General features: G+C 34.1%; 2 protein-coding genes across 2 annotated transcripts; one reads left to right on the forward strand and one right to left on the reverse strand.

The window, feature by feature from the left end:
- The first annotated feature begins 3,474 nt into the window (after positions 1–3,474).
- LOC107842837 (mannose-1-phosphate guanylyltransferase 1) lies at positions 3,475–8,348 on the forward strand. Its single transcript, XM_016686867.2, has 5 exons — positions 3,475–3,657; positions 6,479–6,609; positions 7,009–7,071; positions 7,169–7,408; positions 7,488–8,348. Exons 2-5 carry the CDS (start codon positions 6,499–6,501, stop codon positions 8,157–8,159), a joined length of 1,086 nt encoding a protein of 361 aa, XP_016542353.1. The 5' UTR covers positions 3,475–3,657; positions 6,479–6,498; the 3' UTR covers positions 8,160–8,348.
- A 559-nt stretch (positions 8,349–8,907) lies between these two features.
- On the reverse strand, positions 8,908–13,658 carry LOC107842838 (CASP-like protein 5B2). Its single transcript, XM_016686868.2, has 3 exons — positions 12,885–13,658; positions 10,507–10,639; positions 8,908–9,393 (listed from the first exon to the last, which is right to left on the reverse strand). Exons 1-3 carry the CDS (start codon positions 13,013–13,015, stop codon positions 9,193–9,195), a joined length of 465 nt encoding a protein of 154 aa, XP_016542354.1. The 5' UTR covers positions 13,016–13,658; the 3' UTR covers positions 8,908–9,192.
- Between the last annotated feature and the right edge of the window lie 11,892 nt (positions 13,659–25,550).

Consider the following 25,550-nt stretch of genomic DNA (forward strand, 5'->3'; position numbering starts at 1 on the left):
ACACCTTAATACACAATAGAGTGTATAACAAATGCTTGCATTAGTTATATATAAAGTAAAAAGATATACCAACCAAGGTACTACTAATACACATTAAACTAATGCATGCATTAACATTTCAATACACTCTACCAAACGACCCCTTAAGAGGGTAAAATAAAAAATATATGATATATTTAATTATACATTTTAATAAGTATGGGCCCACCATATTCAATAGAATTCAGACATTATTGTAATTAAATAGAAAAGGGAAGACTTTTATTTAAGGTCATGATTATAATTAAATGAAAATGATTGAACTTTTTCTTTTAAGAGTGTTGCTAAGGTTAAAAAAGAAAACCATTAAAGATAACAATGATTAGCAAGTTAATTCTGTAAAAGACTATTAGATCCTTAAATATTTTTTATTAATTCCTTTAAACTACCATGTTGAAACAAATATAGGAAAGTTGACAAAGAATGGTCAAATGATAATGTGAGCACCCACAAACAAAAACTGGCGTCGGTTGCTGTAGTTTCCGAACAACTGTTGAGAGTTTTGAACCCTTTTTGCTTCTCTTTGATTTTTTTTAATTTTCTTTGTCTATTTTTATCTTCATTCCTAGTAAAGTATTGAATAGTTATTTTACAAATAAAAATTTTAAAACATGGATACTATTATTATTAGTATTGTTATTTTATTTTTGAAAATGAAAAATATCATAAAAAATTGTGTATAAAGTGACAAAAATGACAAGTAATATTTAGGGATAATACCCACGAAAATATGTGAAGTTTGACCGGATTACCAGTGGAGCATATTGAACTTTGCGGGGGTCCTATTACCCTCAGATTTTTTTTATTGTATTTTAATGACTTATATCTGCCACTTGGCACATTGCGTGTTAGTCACGCGCATTGAGCGCGTGAACAGTGCTAAAAATGTTTTAAACTCTTTTTTTTGCCAAACAACCCCTTAATTTTTTAATTATTTAAATTTTATATTTTTATTTATTTAAAGTTTTTCATTCCTTTTCTCCTTTCTTCTTGAGTTTCAGTTTCTTCTTCCTCTTTGTTGCAGTCCATTTCGTTCCGTTTCAGTTTTCATTCTTAAAGATTTCGTCATCGAAACTGGAAACTCAATGGAAGAAAGTTTGGGGTTTTGAGTTTAAGAAAGTTTGTTGAAGAAAGTTTTCAAGAAATTTGAGTTGGAATGGACTTGGAATTTGAAACTCAATAGAAAATTCAATTGAGTTGGCGTAATTTGAAAATGAAATTTGAAAACTTTTGCGGATCCGAATGAAGAAAATTAATGGAAGATTTCATTTAATTATTGAAAATTCAATGTATGTTTTTTTATACATAAACTGAAATTCAAGTGAATTCATATAAATTCAATGTGCAAGAAAATTAATGTACAAGAAAATTATTGATTAAACTCAATGGAATTCAAAGTTCGAAACTAGAAATTGAATTTGAAATCTAGTGTCATAAGAATGGACTTGATATTTGAAATTGACTCAATGAAATTATTTGGAATTTGATTTGTAGGATGAATTTAAGTTGTGAAATCTTTAATATGGTTGTAATGGTGAAAAAATGTTGAAAAGTGATAAAATGAAGAAGACAAAGCGCGTGTACCACACTTCCCACCTAAAAAATTGGGTATACATTTTTTTTTTGGGGAAGGGGGATTAATTCCACTTTGAAAAAGTTCGGGGGAATTAATTACGATTAAAAAAGTATAGGGGGTAATAGAACCCCCGCAAAGTTCAATATGCTCCATTAAAAATTTGATTAAAGTTCAGATATTTTCGTGGGTATTATCTCTAATATTTATTATATATAGGACTAAGTTGAACCTCTTGATTATATGTTTCAATATGTCATGTATATATATATGCACCTAAGTTGTGCAAACTCTTCATATATTCTCCAAAAAATACATTACCTGAAGAATACGACACACATCCTATGTCTAAAGTCCGAACAACATAGGTAAGCAACTATTATCTAGCAATCCTAAATCCGCCACTCATTTAATTTGATACATGAATGATCAAGAATTGACATATGTATAATCAATACAAGTTACGAATGAATGTTCACATGATAGAGATCACTATTTATAATACATAAAGGGTCTAGTCTTCAATTATTTTGGTACGTTAATAATCAAGAATATATGAAGATGTGCATTTACAGCCAATAAAAGTTATGGACTCTTCATTGTTTCTTTTCACATCAGAATGATCACTATTTGTAACATATAAAATAGGAAAAATTTCAGAAATAGCAACTCTGTCGTCTTAATTATAACTTTTATAGCAACTGTTTCATAATTATAAAAAATAGCAAATTGTATTTTATATTTAAGTAAAATGTTGCTATATAAAAACATATACAAATATATATGTATTACTCATAAATACATATGCACAACTGAAAAATACATATTTTTCTATTACTACGAAGTAGGTAAAATATTGCTAATTTTGCTATAAGTTACAATTTTGAATAAGTGTTGCTATTTATTGTAATTATAGTCTTAAGGATGCTAGTTTCTGTAATTTTTCCTATAAATATCTTCTCAAATATAAGAATTAAAATTTTTATTTAATTTATTACATGAATGATTAAGAATAGGTAAATGTATAGCCAATAAGATTTACGGATGAACACTAACATTCAAAGAATTAATAACAAAAACATTATTTTGGTTTTATATTAAGATGTCCGACTTTACCAAATGAAACGTTAGTGAAAATAAATAGATACATATATAGCCAATATAAGTTACAGTTGTATATTGACATTCAAAGGATTTGTAACACAAATATTATTTTGATACGTTTGGTTTTTATTAGGTGTCGGACTTTATAGAACGAAATATTTATCAAAAATAAATAAAAAATATGTATAGCCAATATAAGTAACGTATGGACATTGACATTCAAAGGATTGCGAACGCAAACATTATTTTGATATATTTGATTTTTATTAGGTGTTGGACTTTACGAAGAAACAAAACATTTACCCAAAAGAAGAAAAATACAAATAAAAAAGATAGCGTGATTCTGCTATAAATAGATATATGTATAGCTAATATAAGTTACGGGTGGACATTCACATTCAAAGGATTGACAACCCAGACATTTTTTTTTATATATGATTGATTTTTATTAGGTGTTGGATTTTACAGAACGAAATATTTATCGAAAATAAATAGATTCATGTATAGTCAATACAAGTAACGGATGAATATTTACATTCATAGAATTACTAATACAAATGATATATTGAAACATTTAATTTTTATTAGGCGTAGGACTTCACAAAATGAAACATTTACTTAAAAAAAAAAACATATATAGTCATAATAAGTTATGTATAGATATCGACATTCAAAGGATTGCTAACGCACATTTAAAGAATTGCCCACGCAAACATTATTGTAATATATTTTGATTTTATTAGGTGTCGGACTCTACAAAACTGAACATCTACCGATTAAAAAGAGTAGAAACAGAAAAGATGGAGAGATTCCGCTATAAAAAGCACATAAAAAATTGTGAAAACAAAAAAATAATAATCCAAAGGTCTGTCTGTGTCAGCTTCTCTTCATCTGTCTCCGATCAACCTCACCGTTTGTTTTTTTCCGTCACCATTTTTACTGTAAGTTACTAACTGGGCTTTCTCCTGAAGTTTTCTTCTGTGTAAAATATTTGCCTTTTCTTTTATCTTTTACAATGTTGGTGTCTTTAATATTTTAGGGAGGTTTGCCCCATGCCTCGAGTATCTGTTAACTTCCATCAGCACAGATATTAAAGGGACATTATTCATCAAGGTTTAAAATTAGATGGAAGAAATCACGCATAGTTCTTTTTTAGCTAAAGAAATCACCGGTGTGGGCTTACTATCAATTGTTGGGGTAGAGTGGTCAATGAAGTGAGTTGACCACCGTGAGGTCTCAGGTTTAAATTTCAGTACAGATAAAACACCATGATTTGCTGGCGGGAGGTGGCAGTTATCCAATGGAATTAGTCGAGGTGCCTGTTCTTTGTGGGAGGTGGAAGGTATCCTGTAGAATTAGTGAGATTAATCTTGCTGGTGGGAGGTGGCAAGTATCCCCCAGAAGTAGCCGAGGTGCCTGTTCCTGGTGGGAGGTGGAAGGTATTCTGAGGAATTAGTCGAGATTAATCTTGCTGGTGGAAGGTGGAAAGTATCCCCTAGAAGTAGCCGAGGTGCCTGTTCCTAGTGGCAGCTGGCAGGTATCCCGTGGAATTAGTTAAGATCACTGTTGATGGTGGGAGGTGGTAGATATCCTGGACAATTAGTCGAGATTAATGTTGCTGGTGGGAGATGGGATGTGGCAGGTGGGAGGTGGGAGATGGGAGATGGGAGATGGGATGTGGCAGGTGGGAGGTGGGAGGTGGGAGCTGGGAGGTGGCAGGTGGCAGGTGGCAGGTATGCGTTGAATTAGTTGAGGTCAGGTATCCCTTGGAATTAGTTGAGGTGCGTTCAAAGTGGTCTCGCTTTTTCCGCAAATGAAGACTTTCCAGCTCAAATTAGACGTACTCCAAATCGAGTAATGAATACTTGGAGTCCTCTTGATTTACCACAAGTGGGAAAATCAGATTAGTCTTATCCCAAAACGAGTACACCAGGTGAGAAACGAAAGAGAAAAAGTCACCTGGCCCGAGATTTGAATCAAAGTCTCATTTAATCATATTAATTCTAGCTTTATTGACTGCACCTTGGTGCTCCTTTAATTTTTTCTTTGAATCTTTCCCATTTCCCAGATGATTAATAGTTGCTTTAAGTTCTAGTTATGACCAAATATTTCCCTTGATTGGGAGCTAAAACAACTTTTTGAACCTTATAGTTTTGCTAATTTAAAACTTAATTGCTTACAGTATTCGCGTCCTACTAACTGAAGCAGTATCATGCAGCAATTAGCATAAAAACACACAAAATTGGACCTCAAATTAGACAGGCAACTTTCTAGAAAGCACAACAATGAAATCTACTTTGGTACCAAACAATCAGCTATGCTTCAACCCTATATTACTGGGAATGACTTTATGAAACCTTAGTATCCATATCACTCATCAATTTTAGATTGCTCGTCATAGTTGGCTTGTTTTAAGGCCCTCCTCCGTCATCCGGTTTGGTGTCAACGAAGGGGTTAGTAATCACATGGTTGTATCTTAGATAGGTTGTAAAAAAGAAGCATGTCATTGTGGATCTGAATGGAAGTTAAACAGAGAAAGAGGCATCAGAGCTATCTGATTGGGAATAAAGTGACAAAAATTGCATAGTGGTGGATAAAGTTTGGAACTTTATATATGTGTCTGTCAAATAGATATCTCACTATGCATGGAGAATAAATCAAGCATCATAACCTTAAACTATGATTTAATCAGCCATATGACAAGTTGACAACAAGTTAACGATCATCAAAGCACACTTATATTCTAAATGAATTAGTGTCATTAGTTGTGTAGGAATAACCACATGTTTTGTACCACTTCTGTAGTTTGCCCAACCTATGCTACATACACACTTCATTTTTCTTAGACATATCCATGAGAATGGATATTACTCCTTGGGATGCGGCTTTTCCCCTGGTCTTGCTAACATGGGATGCTTTGTGCACCGGGCTGCTGCTTTGCATGAGTCCTTAAACATACAGTTAAAAAACCTACTAAAAATTGAGCATGCTCGGATTGGGTACACACCCATTCCTGATCTTGTACAGGAGACAATTACATAGGGCCCTACATAAATCTACGTTTCATTTTCACTTATGTGGTTTTCCGTTTGCTATAATGCTCCATTGTCACTTTCTGAAGCTGAATCTTCTCTTGGTTTTTATGGTATATATTTATGCTTTACTTATCTTCTTGCACTTTGTCTAGTTTCATTATCTTTCATACTTTTACCCATGTTCTTGCGATAGATTGAAAGTTATTGTCAAGTTTGTAATCTTTTATATCTTTTTGATTGAAGGTCCTCATAATGTGGAGAATGTTTTTTATTTTTTTTTAATCTTACATCTCCTTAGGAAGATCTGGGGGACGCGAATTAGGACAGAAGGCTAGGGTCAGTTTGGGTCGCTAGTGTAGGGCATTACTTGGTGGGGGTATTATTCTTGTTATGATACCTTGTTTCATGCTTTATTACGAATCTGTTTACTTTTCTCTGGTTACTTTTACTTGTGGGTGTCGTATTTATGTTATGCCATCTTGTTCCATGCTTTACTATGAATTTGTTTATTATTCCGTGTCTTGAGCCGGGGGTCTATCGGAAACAACCTTTCTACTTCTTTAGAGGTAGAGGTATGAACTGCGTACATCTTACCCTCCCCAGACCTCACTATGTGGGAATACACTGGGTTTGTTGTTGTTGTAATCTTACATCTCCTTCGTCCTTATATTACAATTCCACAATGATGCAAATGGTTATTTCTTGATATTTTGTTTTTCTGCTGCAGGCAGCCTTTTGGTTTTCATTATGAAGGCACTCATCCTTGTAGGAGGTTTTGGAACAAGGCTGAGGCCACTGACCCTCAGTGTGCCAAAGCCCCTAGTTGACTTTGCTAACAAACCCATGATACTCCATCAGGTTTCATTTTATTGTTCCCTTTTCTACATCCTCTTTATTTCTTTGTTGTGTAGTACTTTTTTTCTATAGCCTCATTCCCATCACTTGGGGTAAACTAAACCATGTTTTTCGTATTAAACTTGAATGTTTTGTACCATAAACCAGTTGATCTTGATCGCAATTTGAATCAAAATCATTCAGTTATTTTTTCGCTTCTTCTATTCGTTGGATGGCATATATTGATTCCGTTGCTAGTTGAGTAAGTATGCTGCCATGATGACATACTTCTCCTGTATCTCATACCTTCTACTTGGGAATCAAAGTAACAGATATCCGTCCTCCGTTGGTACGAGATTACTGCATATATTTCTGATGGAAGCTTTATTGTGCCTGAGTTATTGCAAATCTAATTTTAACCAGATTGAAGCACTAAAAGCCATCGGAGTGACCGAAGTAGTTTTGGCAATTAACTATCAACCAAAGGTAAAGCTAGACCCTTATTGGTTGTTAACATAAAATTTAGCTCTTTTAGTAACCGTAAAACCTTTACTAGTCAATTTCTTTATCCTTTCCATTTTAGATAATGCAAAATTTCCTGAAAGAGTTTGAGAAAAAGTTAGATCTGAAGATCACTTGCTCGCAAGAGACAGAGCCTTTGGGTACAGCAGGGCCACTGGCTTTAGCTCGTGATGTACTAAGAGATGACTCTGGGGAGCCCTTTTTCGTCCTCAATAGTGATGTCATATGTGACTACCCATTGAAAGAAATGATTGAGTTTCACAAGTCCCATGGTGGTGAAGCTTCCATTATGGTTACAAAGGTTAGAAACTTGTTGCTTCTTTTACTTTTCCGTATGCGTTGTAAAGAAAAACCGTATGTAAATACATTTTCTTCTTTAGGTTGATGAACCATCAAAATATGGTGTAGTGGTCATGGAAGAAGTGACGGGGAGAGTTGAAAAATTTGTGGAAAAACCCAAAGTATTTGTGGGTAACAAGATCAATGCTGGAATTTACTTGTTGAACCCTTCTGTTTTGGATCGGATTCAGTTGAGACCAACCTCAATCGAGAAGGAAGTCTTCCCCTGCATTGCAGCAGAGAAGAAGCTCCATGCCATGGTCCTACCAGGCTTCTGGATGGACATTGGTCAGCCGAGGGATTACATTAAAGGCTTGAGACTATACCTGGATTCCTTGAGGAAAAAGTCATCACCTGATCTGGCTGTTGGACGGCATATTCTTGGAAACGTATTACTAGACGAGAGTGCTGTAATAGGCGATGGATGTCTTATCGGTCCAGATGTGGCTATTGGACCTGGATGTGTTATTGAATCAGGAGTTAGGCTTTCACGTTGTAGTATAATGCGTGGTGTACGAATTAAGAAGCATGCCTGCATCTCAAGTAGCATTGTTGGATGGCACTCAACTGTTGGTCGGTGGGCTCGGGTAGAGAACATGTCAATCTTGGGAGAAGATGTTCATGTTGGAGATGAAGTCTACAGCAACGGAGGTGTTGTTCTACCCCATAAAGACATACAATCCAGCATTCTGGAGCCAGAGATTGTCATGTAACATTGTGGTATGATGTGGTTACATTCTATAAAATAAAGCAATATCTGTTCTCAGAAAATATTCTTAGATTTCCAGTTGTGTTGTCATTTCAATCATCAGAAATGTGCAAGTTAGAAAACTTAGGTCTCTCTGTATTTTGAAATAATGGTTAGGGCCCTGATCTATTCAAGGTTTTGCAGTTGTCAATCACATTGGTTGGATGCTATAGTTATTTGGAGGTGATTAACTTCTATGTTATATCCAACCTGCCATTTTTTGGCTAAACTTTATCTGCCAAAGTTAGCCCATCTAAAGATTGCGCTGATATGTATCCTAAACTGATACATAAGAAACATTGTTTATTTTCGAAATGACATTTCTTTTCGTTTGACCCACCATTTATTGATTGAGCCTATTTTTGATCCACCCAGATCAGCTCATCCACTTAACGACCCTATTCATGGATTGTAGAGTTTGAGCACTTGAAAAAATGTTGCATTATTACTGTTACTACAAGCACTTAATAAGATATGCTGCCCTTTGTCCAATTTCTGTACTTGATATAGACGATGAAGAAATTCTGCTAGAACACATTTGCTGTGAATGAGAAATTTAAAAACTACTACATTTTATGGTCATTAAAGTGGATAACCAATTGATTTAAGAGGGTTGCGCTGTTTCTTATGATCAAGAGTCGATGAACAACAACTCAGTTGATGAAAAGCTGCCGTTGATGTGATGTGAGCAGAACACGAACGTAAAACCGGGAAAAGCGCAAACGTGCTTGTTCAGATTCTCAGTAAAATTGAATGCAGCTTCAACACTTCAACACTAATAGTAGGTTTAACACTTCACAACACTAATTTACACTTGAACGACGTGGAACTCAATAGAGTTCAAGTAATAACCCCAGATGTTCCAAGAAGTCCATCAGTTCAGAAGAAATTCTACGATGACTGACTGCTGAGGGAGAAAATGTTACACACACGTGACCAGTGCTTGGAGGTCAAGATGACTGAAATAATTTATCTTCTGAGGGCAGCCCCTTAAAATGTTAAACCGTGGCAAGGATCCAAAACATCACATGAGAAGAAATGGCTATAAGAAACCAGGTTATGAATGCAAAGACAACAGAGAGCTCAAATCTCTGACAGGGAAGATGCAATGAACTACTGCAAAAGTGTAAATCTTTTGAATACAAAACAGCAATCCCTGCTGACGAGCATGCGGCTGCAAGTGATAGAGTTGCTGTCACCTGTAATTACAGTTAAGCCAGTTAACGCGAAGAGAATTCATATAATCACAAGAAAATTGTATGGGAATTTACTCACATGTCAAATCAACAAAAATTAGAATTTCTCATGATGAGTTCCAGAATCGTAGCCATAACATTGTATAAGATATTTTACTCGTCTAGCAGCTCTTATTCAACACTTGGGAAAAGAAGAAAGTTGAAACGGGCAGGATTATGGTAAAGAAGTAAATAAAAGTGAGGATCCCATAACATTATCAGATCATGTAAATTGGACACATCCTCCAGGTACAAAAATGCTGTCTTTAATGAAATGTGAGAATGCTGCATAGAGCTCACATCATAAGATAGACAATGCTGCTGACATATCTGGTCAATCTTTGATAATTACAAGTGCAAGACAAGAATCAAAGTATAGTTCCCTGGCGCTTCATGGCACTTGTAGTCCTCAAAGTGCGGGCACAATAAATTGTTTTCAGTGTCCAAAACCAAAAACACCCTAATCTGAATTTCGATTGAGATAACAGCTATGACATGCAAGAGAGCAAAGAAACAGTACATTCAAATACGTATGGCTCATAAATAACCGATGATAAGGGTGCAGAAGGTGGAGCACCTTTATGATGCAAAGGGAGGTCAAATCATTTAGCAACTTAGTAAAAGTTGTGACATGGATGCAAGTACTTAGCTTATTGAGACGAAACAAAATCAGGGGGATTTATGTGCACGAAAGCTGCCAGCATTACAGTGGCAGAGCCAAGAATTTGCCAATGGGTGCCCAAAAGTTTCTTATCAATTGTGTTAAAGAGTTAAGAGTGTGCAAAATAGAATATACACTCATAATAGCTAATATTTTGCCTCTACACACCACAAAATTTTCCAGCGAAGGGTGTGCACCGGACCACCTTTCACCTAAAGTGGCTCGCCCATGCCTGTATATGTCATGGCTGAATACTTTAAGCACATTGCATAAGACAGGAAGAGAAAGCAAACTGATAAGTACATACCCAGTCTCCAACAACAAAAAGGCTAACTAAGACTGGATTTTGAAGATCCTGTTTTATCCTCAAAGGCCAAAGCATACACATCAAGACATGCAAACTGATAAGTACATACCCAGTCTCCAACAACAAAAAGGCTAACTAAGACTGGATTTTGAAGATCCTGTTTTATCCTCAAAGAATACACATCAAGACATGCAAGTCCAAAGCTCCACAATACTTGAAGCCCCATTGATGCAATTAAATAGCTGCAAGATATCAAATATTCAATAAGATCTCAATGATAAGGGACAAGACAAGTTACATCAAGTAAATGGGCATAGTGGTCTCCTACAATAGGAGGTCCATGGCCATTAGAAGGATCCATCATACTGAAAAACTTGGTAATAATAACCGTGAACAGATATCGAGTAGTTGCAAAACTTGGTATGAAACAATCAATACACAAAGGTCAGTTTGGAGATTGATTTGACAGAGAAATTAAAAATGTTCAAAGATTGAGGATTGGAAAATGAAGTGTTTTAAATCTTCATTAGATATAAATCCAAAATAAAGGCCAAAATCAACTGTTCATTGAGTTGGTGTTCCGCATCCAAAGTTTTTGAGCTATACCAAAATAGGTGCAAAGAATTTAAGCTTATGAATATAAAGTAGGTAGGATCAAGTCCTTCCATCAAAATTGGCCCAAGAGTTCAAACTTATCTGGACTCGTAGTTCCATTAACTGACTCGGCATCCAGATGCTACCCGACATGCATTCCCACATAAAATACGTGAATCTTTTCAGATCAACCAGGAGAATGTGCATAACTGAAATTAACAGAATGAAGATGCGGAAGCCCCTGCTTGTCAAGTGTCTTTTCAAGTAGATAAAATTTCTTAATATATATTGATGGTGGCTTCATGTAATTGTAAAATCAAGAACTACGGACCACTCATATGGAACCATACGTGAAGGCCTCTAATCAAGTAATGTTCATGCAAGATAAATTCACATCTTTACCGGCTTCTTGTGTAATGAAGAAGCACGTTTCGAACTGTAAACTTCAACAGCCATAGGGTAGCAAAGTTAATTAATCCTCCTTTAAATAATACTGTCAGATAGATCACAAATTAGACGCAAGCCATAAAATATTCATAACAAGCTTTAAGTTAATGGCTACTGGCTAGAACACATTTTAGGATTTAATAGTTGTGTTTCTAAATCTGTTTTCAGCTCTCCCCTTTGAGAATAAATGGACATTCCACACCACTTGATAAAAGATTTACTATTGTAATAACTTTTTCCCATGCTTAACTAGCATAGTCGACTAGTGCATGCCAGAACCAACATGAGTTATGGCGGGATGGTTGGGATCTCTCCACCCTTAACCAGAGCTATCGGGTTCGAGCCCCTGCGAATGGTAAAATATCATGTTGGGGAGCGCCACCCTCAGAAATGACCCGATGTGCGAATAGTCGACCCCCAGTATGGACACTAGACACAGGGTGGGAAACCTAAAAAACTAATGCATGCCAGAAATCCAATTGCTGAACAATCAACTAGTTTTGCCCCATTTCCCCATTTGCCTCTCGTACTTTCTTCCATAACCTATTTAAGTGTCATACAACAACAAAGCTAGTGTAATTCTACAAGTGGGGTCTGGGGAGGATATTGTGCGGGCAGCCTTTACTCCTACCTTGAGAAGGTAGAGAGGTTGTTTCTGATAGAATATGGGAACAAGGACAGTTTTTGAAGTTCATCACAATTAGTTGGAGAAACCCTTGGTTAGGTGGTAGATTGATTTGATTATGCAGCATACACCAGCTAAATTTTCCAAAAATGAAATCACTTAGCCTAAAGGACTTATACAATGGAACAGAAATCCATTTATAGGAAAATCCCAATTGACCTAAAGATAACTAGCAGAACCAAAGGAAAGAGCCAAATGCTATTGTCATAAAGTCATCAAAAGGGGAAAAACTTACTAACCTGAAAAACATAAAAAACAAAACAATTACAAAAAGATGCATCCAAGGGTGTGGGTTGTGGCCTAGTGATCAATGAAATGGATTGCGAACTAAGAGGTCTCATATCAAATCCCGGCTGACAAAAAAAAATAGGTGATTTCTTCCCATCAGTCCTACCCTTGGTAGACCCTTGGTAGACAGAGTCACTTGGAACCAGCTGCTAGTGTTGCGCGAAAGCTGGTCTGAACTCCGTGGTTATCAGAGAAAACAATTACAAAATGATACATCCAAGGATGTGACCTAATAGGTTGAGAACCAAGAGGTTCTCAGGTTCAAATTTCAATAGAGACAAAAACAATACGAAGTAATTTCTTTCCAACTGGGATGTGGCAGGTATATGGTGAAATTAGTCCGGTGTGCAAAAATTGACTCGGACACCGTAGTTATCAAAAAACAAATAATTACATAAAGATGCAGCAATAAAACATGCAAATGAACATTGGAAGCATTAATTCATCCAAAGAAAAAAGGAAGAAAAACATACCAAAAAGCAGTGTAATTAGAGAAGCCAGAAGCAGAAACCATGACAGCAATTGATCCAACTGCAAATAAACATTGTCCAAGTCTCAATAACAATCCACTCACACTTCCTGGACTACCCATCACCTCTTTCATCCTCCTCCAACAAAATTTTTTGTGCTCCAAAACGGACCCTCTTTTTGCAAGAAAACTAAAAGGGCCCTCTTAAGATCCCTGTATTATTGTTCATTTTAGTATCCCCAAGTGACCAAAATTGTTAAGCATAGATCTTTGCATCTTATGTCAGATTGGATGTGAAGAATAAGATGTTCAGATCAAATTTTCAAAGACGGTAAAATACAAGTTAACCGTTGAGCTGATTAAGGCAAATATAATATACTCCCTCTCTTCTACTAGTTAGTTTAACATATCACAGCTAAGCACCGTTTGACCATAAAAATAAAAAATATATTTACTTTATTTTTTAAATTAAAATTAGGGTTGAAGTTGTGTTTGGGCATAGTATTTTAGAAATAAAGTATTTCTGATATTAAAATATATATAAAAAAAGAAGTAAACTTAATATTTGACTTTTTGCGAGAGAAGTAAAATAAAATTAAGTTTAAAATATTTTTAATTTTCAAATGTTATTTTAAATTATATTTGAAATTTTTATGATCAAATATTGTAATTTTTATTAAAATAAAATAATTTTTGAAAAAATGATAAAAATTTCGCAAGGCCAAACACGCTTATTTGGCGCTACAAGGTAATAGCATGCGAAGAGAATTGGTATAACGGCCTAACGGGACGGGAAGGTTGTGCAATTATATACTCATTGTGATGGCAGTCGCGGGGACAATCCTGCGTGGACTTTGCGTTTATGCTATTTGTGTCCAATTTTAACTCTTCTTTTGTTTGTTACTATCTTCTTGGATCTGTCCACATTATAGAATCTTAGGAAAATTTGGACATGATCTTGCCACCCAGGTATGAATCTGTTTGGAACATATTTTAAAGTGATTAATAATAATTTGCAATTACAATAAAATATAAATAAATAAGAATTTTATTGCTAAAAAATATGAGTACAATTCGTTTTATCTGTTGATTTTCTTCCTAGATAATCTTCGTAATTCGAGCATGATTAATAGTGTAATTTGAAGATTTGAATTGAATATAAATTTTCTCCGTAATTCGAGAATCGTTAGCCGTGTATTTCTTGGACATACAAATATTTAAATTTGATCTCCATGAAAGGAGATTTTTATAGATTTTCTTGAAGTATTTGATTGTCAAGAAGAGAGAGTTTGATCTTATTTTGTAAATATTCCATGAATTTATGGAATTTTGAAGATTACTCTTCAAGGAAATATGTTACCTTTTAAATAAGCATGATTTAGAGTTTAGGATCGAGTAATCTCCACGTTAGTTTTAGGGTAATGTAGCCTTCAAGAACTACACCAAAATTGAAATTCGTCTTGTAAAGTCCCACAAAATTTCAATGGCTATAAATGCCTCCTTCTTTAAGAATTGTTAGTGTAGACTTAATGAAAACAAGTTTTAAAGTACTCTTCCATTTCTATAAATTTGTGGCTCTCGATTTGCAAATCTAATTTATGAGAGAAGAGATGAAGAACAAATTTGATTCCACTAGGCGTGTCAATTTGTTTGCAACAAATTTTAAAGCGATTAGTAGTAATTTACAATCACAATAAAATATGAACAAACAAAAATACTTTATTCATAAACATTGTGAGTACAACTCTATTTGTTTTCTTGATTCTTCTCTCTTGATTTTTCTCTGTCATGTGAGGATCGTTACTGACATATTTCTCAAAAGCGTAGGAAGTGCTCTATGAAAAGAGCATTTGAATATCTTATTAAAGTATTTCATTATAAAGAAAAGAGGATTTTGATCTCTTTTCGTGAATATTTCATGAGTTTATGAAATTTTTGAGATGCATTTTCAAGAAAATATATTACCCTTTAAATAAGTTTAATTTAGGTTTAGGGTAGAGTAACTCTCAAGTTAGGTTTAGGGTAAAGTATCCTTCAAGAATTCTAACAGAAATTGAATTCATCTTGTAGAATTTTATAAAATTTAGATGTCTAATGCCCCTTACTTAAAAGTTTATCGGAGTGTAAACTTGATGAAACTCAAATACGAGTCTTGAAGTATTCTTCCATCCTTATAATTTTATGGCTCCGGATTTGCACATATAATTTGTAAGAGGAGATAAAGGACAATTTGGTCCTATTGGGCATGTCAATTTGTTTACAGCAAATTTTAATTTATGAAAAATAAACAATCACAAAACAAAATGAAGAAACAAAAAATATTTATTCATAAACATTATGAGTACAATTTTGTTTGTTTCCTTGATTCTTCTCTCTTGATTTTCCGTAATTCAAGGGCCGTTAGTAGCGTATTTCTCCAGATTAGGAAGGTCTCCATAAAATGAGGATTTGAATATCTTATTAAAGTATTTGATTATCAAGAAGAGAGGGGTTTGATCTCTTTTGTGAATATTCCATGACTTTATGAAATTTTTGAGATGCATGGAATATATTAGCCTTCAAAGAGGTGTGACGTAGGTTTCGGGTAGAGTAGACTCCAAGTTAGGTTTACGGTAATGTAGTCTCTAAGAGTTTCACAAAATTTTGATGTCTACAGAATCTTATGGAGTTTGTAAGTAGTAACACCTTGTTTGCATGGTAGTCAAATTTCGGGGTCATTTGATTGAGAAATAAGTTATTTTGAGATTAATTATTTTAGAATTAGCTATTTCGAGATTAGTCATCACACAGTCAAGGTGGGACAAAAATGACAAAATAATTTCGAAATTGTCATGCCCTGTTTTTGTCAAGGTTAAACAAAACATGACTCGTGGACTCTAAAAGAATTGAATTTTTGTACAGAGTCGCCACCTAATTTTTAAGGAAAATAAGGAAACCTATTTATTTATCAACACGTGTGATTGATGTTTTAGTCTGCGGAAAACCAATTAAGATTCTAGATAAGGGTTCAAATTATCCCAAAGGGGAGGGGTTAGGCACTCTTCAGGATCTACAAATGTGACACTCGACTAGACTAAATTTATCAAAGAGGGAGGAGGTATATTTAAAATAATGTAAAAAGTGTATGTATTAAGTATAAAATAATTCTTTTTAAAAAAATATAAACGTTTAAAACTATGTAAAGATATAAATTTATTAAATATATAAATATTGTTATAAAAACAATTAAAAAATATGTATAAATACATGTGAAAAGGAAAAATATTTTATGATGTAGGAAAAGAAATGTATTATGATGTGCCATGAAAAGAAAAAGTATTTACAAGTAATATTTTTAATCTGATTAAAATTACTGAGAAAAGTAAAATTTATTTGAGAAGAAAAGACTATATAATATGTGAATTACTTTGTTCTTTTATGTAAATATTAATGGCCTAAGTTTTGCCTAAAAACGATAAAAATTATGTAAATAAAAAATATCCGCGCCCGACACCCAAAAGTAAAGTTTCCACTATCTTTTATCTTTACGTACAATTATACAAATGAGAAATAATATAAATATAAAACTCGAGACTTTCTTTCAAGTAGTACTTCGAAATGTGTTATCGAGAACCTGTACAAACATGTTAGTAACAAAACAAAATATTTAAGAACTATGTATGCAATATGTATACCAATATACATAAAAATAGAATTATTTTTGTTAAAACGTGGGCTTAGATTGAATTTTAGATACGTCATGGCTACGAAATGGTTGCTCGATTTATAGGCCATCCTAAATCGCCTTGTCAAGATACGAATTGTAGAATTCTTTGTGTTGTTGTGATATTATAAAGATTTCGTCATCACCTGAGTTTCATTTATTTTGTTACGTATTTTTATACATAATGTTCGTCTTTTATTTGGGAAGGTCTCGAAAATCGATGGAGAATTTCTTCATCGGCCAAGTGTTGATCCTTGATATAAAATAGTAAATTTGAGAAAGTAAAGTCCGTCTTTTGTAATGGGGTGGCCTCAAATATCCGACGGACAAGTAATGTCATCGGCCAGGTAGTGTAGTATTTGTTCGTCATCAACATAATAAAATATAAAACAATCAATGGACAAAATCTATCCGAAAGAATGCCTTCAAAATAGCGTTAAAACAGTGGTGATCGAACAAAAACACCCAATTGTCTTTATAAAAAGTCATTATCAGTACAAAGCATTCCAACAAAGAACAAGATAATGTAAAGTTAGTCCAAAAATCAAAAAGTACTGTAATGATAGTGTACCGCAAAATTAACAAGAAATAATTGGGAAAAACTGTCAACAATGAATGAATTTACATAAATTCGGATAGCAAGCAAGGCTTGAAAGATATGGTGTTTTTCGGTCAAATCCCAATCAAACTCCAGCAAAATAACATTATTTTGAATATAATAACTTTGTATAAAACATAAAGCAAGCACAAATTAGCAAATAGACACAACAAATCAAATGAATAGTATAATTGGAGACAATAAAAAAAATAATGGCGTTGCTTCAACAGCGTTCGCCGGAGCAACGCTGGATACTCAAAATCAAGCTAGATTTGCCAGCTATGGTGTGGAAGTGGAGAAGGGAAAAGGGGTTGCTGGATCTCGTCGGTCATTACCTCCGACGAGTAAGCGGGAAGTAGGGGAAGAGAGGCGTCCTGTAGTGCTGGCGTAACTGCTGTTTCTCCAGCGGCTGGAAAATGAGATAGGGAGAGAAGGAAGGACATTGGTAAGTTGTTGCGGACAGTGTCTTGAATCTCAAATCCCACCCGTCGGTGATCAACTTTGGCGAGGCGCGGACAAAGGAGGAGAAAGAGGGGGACGCGTGGAGGTGGCTGGAGCCCATTCCCCGAAGCTCCGATAGTAACTGAGGCAACGAAGGAGAAAGAGAGAGAGAAAGAGAAATAAATGTCTATATGAGAGCTCTGTGTGTGTGAATCATTTGAGGTGTTTGTTTTGTGTGTTTTTTGTCTGTATGTGTGTTGGGTATTTAAAACGGAAAAAGGGCAATTATTTTTTCCAATAAATTCTTTAAATTTTGGGTAGTAGGTAAAATAAAGTCAAAAGTGATAAAAGTGATGACACTTTGATTTGACCAATTTGTTGCTCTGCGTATTAAAATAAGTCGATATTATTTCTGTAGACTGTATTAAATAAGGTACAAAATAAAAATATCGATATATATAACTATAGAAAAAATGTAAGTAGATATAATTATCTTTTAAAAAAAAAATATTATACTATAAATAATTAAAATTATAATATGTAAAAAGAATTATAGTGCTATGTTATGTGCGTATGTAGATGGCTGTTTAAAAATATTAAAATGATAATAAACTGATAAAAATCCTAAAATTTATGAAATTAAGGATAATTATGTAAAGTTAAAATATGACAATAAACTGGTAATAATTCTAAAACAATAACAATTATCAATAACTTGTCGGATGTGACAAGACATTATTGTGCGGTCCTTGTTAGATGTGATAAGACATTGAATTATTATACTGTATAAAAATAATTGATCTGACTCAGTATTTGCGGACGGTAAAAAATGTAGAAATTGATTTGTAATTATGAAAAAATGTAAAGAATGTTGAAAATATTTAAACATGTAATTAATTTGAAAATGTGATGTCATGTCGTGTACGTGTGCAGATGATTGAAAAAAATGTTAAAGGCGATAATAAATTGATAAAAAATTCTAATATACAGAGAAATTATAAAAAGTAAGAATATGAAAGTAAATTGATAAAATCTTAAAGTAAGGATGAATATCAATAATTTATTAACAATTAAAAAAAATATGAAAATTATATTTTGTGCCCCTTTAACGATCAGGAAGCCCAAAAACGTTAATTTTAAGCACGAAGAGCCAAAATTGGGTGTCAACATTTGCCCTTTTTTGTTTAAAGATGATGTAGAAGTCTTCAAACGAAAACATTGACGTGTAGTCAATTTTGCTAGACAAAAATTATTTCTTGATAAAAATTTTACTGAACTCTAATTCAGAGTTGTCTACATACCTCGAGTTATATGTGGATCAGATCGGGTGTAGTTCAAAAGAATATACAAATTGCCTCTTGTCTCGTTATTAAGTGATGACTGATAATGTGAAATGATTATTGAGAGGAGGACTATTCGAGAATGAAAGTATTCATATATTCTCGATCTTCCTTTTGATATTACCCCAGTATCGAGGTGTGAGATACTGTGGATACAAGATTGTGTACTTGTTGGGAAGAAAAAATGATCATGTGGTTGTGATGATCGAACACTGCATAGAGCTTCTTATATATCTTGAGTATCACGAGAATCAAGTCAATGTTGCTCAAGATGAAAAAATAGAAAAAATTTAGGGCGGTCCTCCAAAATTTTCCTCGGTGTATGATATATGGGATTTGAAAAAAAATATGTTGTTGATCTGAATTGTACATTTTGTTGAAAAGATGCATGATGTCTTTGATTGTCTACGAAGACTTGAGGATGAATGACACCTCCGATTATATATGGAGACTTGGGGATGAATGTCATCTCTGATTATTTATGGAGACTTATGTGATGAATGAAAGATTTCTTCGATTGTCTATGAAGGTTGATGTTGATTGTCATCTCCGATAGTCTACGGAGACTACATGATGAATAATGATGTCTTTGATTGTTTACGAAGACTCAATGCATGACATCTCCAATTATCTATGGAGACTGATATTGATTATCGTCTTTGAATGTCTATGGAGACTAATATTGAATGATGATGTCTTCGATTATTTACGAAGACTTGATGACATCTCCAATTATCTGTGGAGACTGATGTTCGAATAATGATGTCTTCGATTATTTATGAAGACTTGATGACATCACCAATTGTCTATGGATACTAATGTTTGAATGATGATGTCTTCAATTATTTACGAAGACTTGATGACATCTTCAATTGTCTATGGAGACTGATGTTTGAATGATGATATCTTCGATTATTTACGAAGACTTGATGACATCTCCAATTGTTTATGGAGGCTGGTGTTGATTGTTGTCTTTGATTGTCTACAGAGACTATGGGATGAATGATGGTGTCTTCGATTGTATACAAAGAGTTGATGTATGACGTCTCCAATTGTCTATGGAGACTGAAGTTGATTGTGATGTCTTTGATTGTTTATGAAGACTTAATGTATGACACCTCCAATTGTCTATAGAGGCTGGTGTGGATTATCGTCTCCAATTGTCTATGGAGACTGATGTGATGAATGATATCTTTGATTATATACGAAGACTTGATAACATCTCCAATTATCTATGGAGATGGATGTTGATTGTGGTAAAGTCCTCTGGTTGTCTTGGTGCATGACATCCCCGATTGTCTATGGAGACTGATGTTAATGACTGTCCTTAATTGTCTATGAGGACTAAGGTAAAAAATCGGTGAGTTGATTGAATTCCAATGGCCTCTCTATTGGTGGAACAACTGGAAGCTAATATCCTCTCGACTAGCGGGGCTATGAAAATAAAAGAGCTTTCGACTGGCGGAGCGATTGTAAAGTAATAGCCTCTCATCTGGTGGGGCTATGAAATAAAGAAGCTCTCGATTGGCGGAGCAATTGAAAAGTAATAGCCCTTCGGCTGGTGGGGCTATTGAAATAAAGGAGCTCTAGACTGGTGGAGCAGTTGAAAGATAACAACCTCTCGACTGGCGGGGCTTTTGAAATGAGCTCTCGACTGGTGGAGCAATTGAAAGGTAATAGCCTCTCGACTGGCGGGGCTATTAAAATAAAGAAGCTCTCGACTGGTGGAACAATATAAAGGGTAGCCTCTCGACTAGCGGGGCTATGAAATAAGAAACTCTCGACTAGCGAAGCAATTGAAAGGTAATAGCTTCTCGACTGACGGCGCTTAAAAAGGTAGCCTCTCGATTAGCGGGGCTATGAAAATTTAAAAGCCTCTCGACTGGTGGGGCTATGAAAATGTAAAAGCCTCTCGACTGGTGGGGCTGTTGAACTATAATAGCCTCTCGACTAGCGGGGCTATGAAAATATAAAAGCCTCTCGATTGGCGGGGCTGTTGAAAGGTAATAACCTCTCAACTGGCAGGTCTATGAAAATGTAAAATCCTCTTAAGTGGCGGGGCTTTGAAAGGTAATAGCCTCTCGACTAGCCGAGCCATGAAGAGGTAGCAGCCTCTCGACAGGCGAGGCTATAGAAATCTAAAAGCTCTAAGAACACCTGATTGTAAAGTAAAATGTCTGTGTTTGAAGGCTGTAACTTGAAGAGAAAGGTCAATTGTTGGTATTTGGAGGCGGACGTCTTGCACGTAAAGTGTAATGCATGTATGTGTAGGCATGATTTTGAAAGGAAATAAAGTTATTTTTGTATTTTCGTTGTAAAAATATGTTGAAAGATGAAAAATACAGAAAATTGCTTTGAGTTTTCTTTGTAAGAAATGTTGCAAGGTAAAAATGCAGAAAATTATTTTGTATTTTCTTTGTAAAGAATGTTGAAAAGTGAAAATTGTAGAAAATTATTTTGTGTTTTCTTTGTAAGAAATATTGAACGGTAAAAATGCAGAAATTATTTTGTATTTTCTTTGTTCGGTTTGTTGAAAGGTGAGAAAGATATAATCATGCCTTGAATATAGTTGGTACCAATAATTAGTACTGTGTATATGAATTCCCCCATCTTTTTCCTAGCTAATCGAGATTGACTTTTGGGTAGCTCCTATAGTTTCAATTGGTACCTCAGATATACCTAAGTATCGATAAGATTCGCTCATCTTGCTTCAAATAAAGATTTTGAACTGTGCATGTTCTCATGTTTCAAGTGCACTCTCCAGAAAGAATGTCTTATTTTCACACCTACTTAAGTATTTTTCTTTTTCAATTGAGAGACATCCAGAGATATAAACTCACACTCAGAAAGAAGTTCAATGAATGCAATTGTGATACCATAGGCTTTTCCTTCATGTAAGTATCCACTAATGTGAGAATATTTAGAGTAGGATCTTGTAGGACTTGTTAGCAGCTTGTAATGTAGGCTAGGGGTTGGGTAGGATGACATTTGGGATAAAAGTGACTAATTCCTCAACGAGCATTGCACTGTATCCGTGCTTTTGACATTTGTTGCGTTTTGACTCTAGATCTTGTTTGTTGTGCTTCTTTGCCCCCTGTTTTTTTATTTTCTTCGATTTCTTTTGAATCTTGTGATGGAGTTTGTCCTCTTTTTCGATAAACACACTTTTTTTTCTTTTTTGATGATTCTCCATCTTTATCGGAGTTATCTATTTTTTTTGTGCGGGGGTTTTTGCTCCTTTTTCTTTAAAAATATCTTTTGTTTTTGTTCTTCTGGGGATGTACATCCTTTGTCTTTGGAAGCTTTGACCTTGAATCTTTTTCATAATTTATACGTATTTAGTGCGCTCAATGAGGTGGGTTAAGTGAGGGATAGTGCATGTAAGAACTCAAAAGGTATAGGCTCAGATATGGTTATCCAAAGAAAAGGCTTCAGGCTCAAAGGGGGAAATGCTAGAAATTAATATCATTTGGTGGGCTGTGGAAGGCAAAATCGAGTCAAGGAAGGCCTACAATCCTTTTCCAAACCAACTGTAACTCAGAATTTCGCCTCAACAGATATTCAGGCCAAGTTCTGAATCAACAATGCAATTCAATGAACTACTCTAAAGCTCACCACACAATGCACTTGAAATGATGTGGTTGGCTTCATTCTTGTCTTAGATGTATGCAAGAGTATTTTCAAGTGTTACTCAGGTTTGATTAAAAGGTACCAAAAGAATTTATGATTTCCCACGAAGTCGGTCGTTTCCATCATACCAATTTATTCTTTCTCATGCACACTCCTAACTATGTTGGTACCAACCAAGTCAAAAATCTAATTATTTTTTCTTAGAAAAAAATGGGAACAAACCAGAATGAGGGTTGCCTACGTATCTTGTAAATACAAGAATCAGATCTGCGTAGTTTAGGAGAATTTGTAAATTTGTATATGCAATGTATGATTGTAAAAAGGTGATGGTCATCCATGAAAATAATGTGAAAGACAATGAGGAAAGAACTGCTTTTAGTAACAAAATTATTCTGATCAGATGATTGAGAGGATGAATGTCAAGCATGAAGAGAGCTTTTACACAACTTCAGTATGCTGACAAGATTAAGAAAGTCAGACATTGAAGAAATTATGATATTATTTCGCCACGATTGGCAAGATTGTTATGAATGAAAGAATGTTGAACCCTTGCTTTAAAAATGGGGATCGATACGTCATAAATTTAATGGTTTACATCATTCGAAAGAAGAAGCTATGTGTTCTCGAACCAAAATTGGGTGAGGATTTTGAGGTAGGCCGTCCAGGCACTAATGTTATTGAAATTCGGATTTGAGAAGTTATTTATTTGCGCTTTTTAAAGATCTTCAGAGAGCATCTTTGAATTGTTACAGAAAAATTATCCAGTTTAAATATCGAAAAAATTATTCTGAAATAATGAAGAGACTGAACCCAAATGTAGGCTGCCTACGTATCTTGTCAGGACAAGAATCAGGTCAAAACGTAATTCAAATCCTTCTTTATGAGTTTGTTTATAGAATGACCTATTTCTAGAATAGGAATTTTCCTAAATGATTTATACTAGGACTACACAATTGCAAGAAGACGCAGTAACCTAAATACACCAACTCTGAAACTATGAAATTCAAAGAAGGTTTGGAAAAGTTTAAGACATCCATCGCGTGAATCACAGTGTGTGAAGTGTACGATCAAAGACTCGATGAAATTATGATTTATGATTAAATAAAGTAAAGAATAACGTGTAACGGATTTTACAATATACAGATACAGTGTATTAAATAAGTAATAAATAAAAGAATTGATAAGGCAGCAAAATTAATGTGCGCAAATAATGTAAAGAATTCATAAACAAATCTACACAATTTTCGATGTATAATAAATAAAGAGTCAAAGAATTAATATATGCAAAAAAAAAAATGTAAAAGTACCTCTTCAATTGAAAAATTGAGTCTATCATGATTCAAACCTGCTGCTAAGTACATGGGGTTTCCCTAGTGGAGTCTCCATTTTGTCATGCCCTATTTTTGTCAAAGTTATACAAAACATGAATTGTGGACTCTAAAAGAATTGAATTTTTGTACAGAGTCACCACCTAATTTTTAAGGAAAATAAGAAGCCTATTTATTTATTAACACGTGTGATTGATGTTGTGTGATTGGTGTTTTAGTCTGAGAAAAACCAATTGAGATTCTAGGTAAAGGTTCAAATTATCCCGAAAGGAAGGGGTTAGACACCCTCCAGGATTCACAAATGTGGCACCCAACTAGACTAAATTTATCAAAGAGGGAGGAGGTATATTTAAAATAATGTAAAAAGTGTACGTATTAAGTAGAAAATAATTCTTTTAAAAAAATAGAAATGTTTAAAATTATATAAAGGTATATGTATATTAAATATATAAATAAAACATTTTTTTATAAAAACAAGTAAAAAATATGTATAAATACATGTAAAAAGGGAAAATATTTTATGATGTATGAAAAGAAATATATTTTGATGTGCCATGAAAAGAAAAAATATTTACATGTAATATTTTTAATCTGATTAAAATTACTGAGAAAAGTAAAATTTATTTGAGAAGAAAAGAATACATAATATGTGAATTACTTTGTTCTTTTATATAAATATTAACGACCTAAGTTTTGCCTAAAAGCGATAAAAATTCTGTAAATAAAAAATATCCCCGCCTAACACCCAAAAAGTAAAGTTGTCACTATCTTTATCTTTATGTACAATTATACAAACGAGAAATAATATAAATATAAAACTCAGAACTTTCTTTCAAGTTGTACTTCGGAATGTGTTATTGAGAAACTTTACAAGCACGTTAGTAAAAAAGAAAAATATTTAAGAACTATGTATGCAATATGCATACCAATATACATAAAAATAGAATTATTTTCGTTAAAGTGTGGGATCGGAATTGAATTTTAGATATGCCATGGCTATGAAATGGTTGGTCGATGTATCGGCCATCCTAAATCGCCTTGTCAAGATACGAATTGTAGAATTCTTTGTGTTGTTGTGATATTATAAAGATTTCATCTCCGCCCAAGTTTTATTTATTTTGTTACTTATTTTTATACGTAATGTCCGTCTTTTATTTGGGAAGGCCTCGAAAATCGACGGAGAATTTCTTCATCGGCTATGTGTTGATCCTTGATATAAAATAGTAAATTTGAGAAAGTAAAGTCCATCTTTATGTAACGCTCAAAAAACGAGTCCCAAGATGTCACACGGTGCTCCGAACTACAAGTAGTCCCAAGCTAACCCTGTAAGCCAGTTACTCATTCTGAAACTCAAAATAGAAGAAATCTAAGCATGCGAAATACTAAAATACTGAATCTACTGTCTGAACTAGAATGGGTTAAATGAACATACTGTCGGAAAATATTTAACTAGGAAATATGAACAACCAACACTGTAAGTCTAAAGTGTATCTAATAATCGGACAAGCCTCTAACACTACTAACAAGAGAGTCGCTGGGACAAACCCCCAGCTGACTCAAACTAACTGAAAACAACTAAATAAACTACTCTATATAGCTGTAAATCTGAATAACTGGGTCCCCGAACTAT

The sequence above is a fragment of the Capsicum annuum genome, chromosome 9 (assembly GCF_002878395.1).
Source record: "Capsicum annuum cultivar UCD-10X-F1 chromosome 9, UCD10Xv1.1, whole genome shotgun sequence".
NCBI lineage: Eukaryota > Viridiplantae > Streptophyta > Magnoliopsida > Solanales > Solanaceae > Capsicum > Capsicum annuum.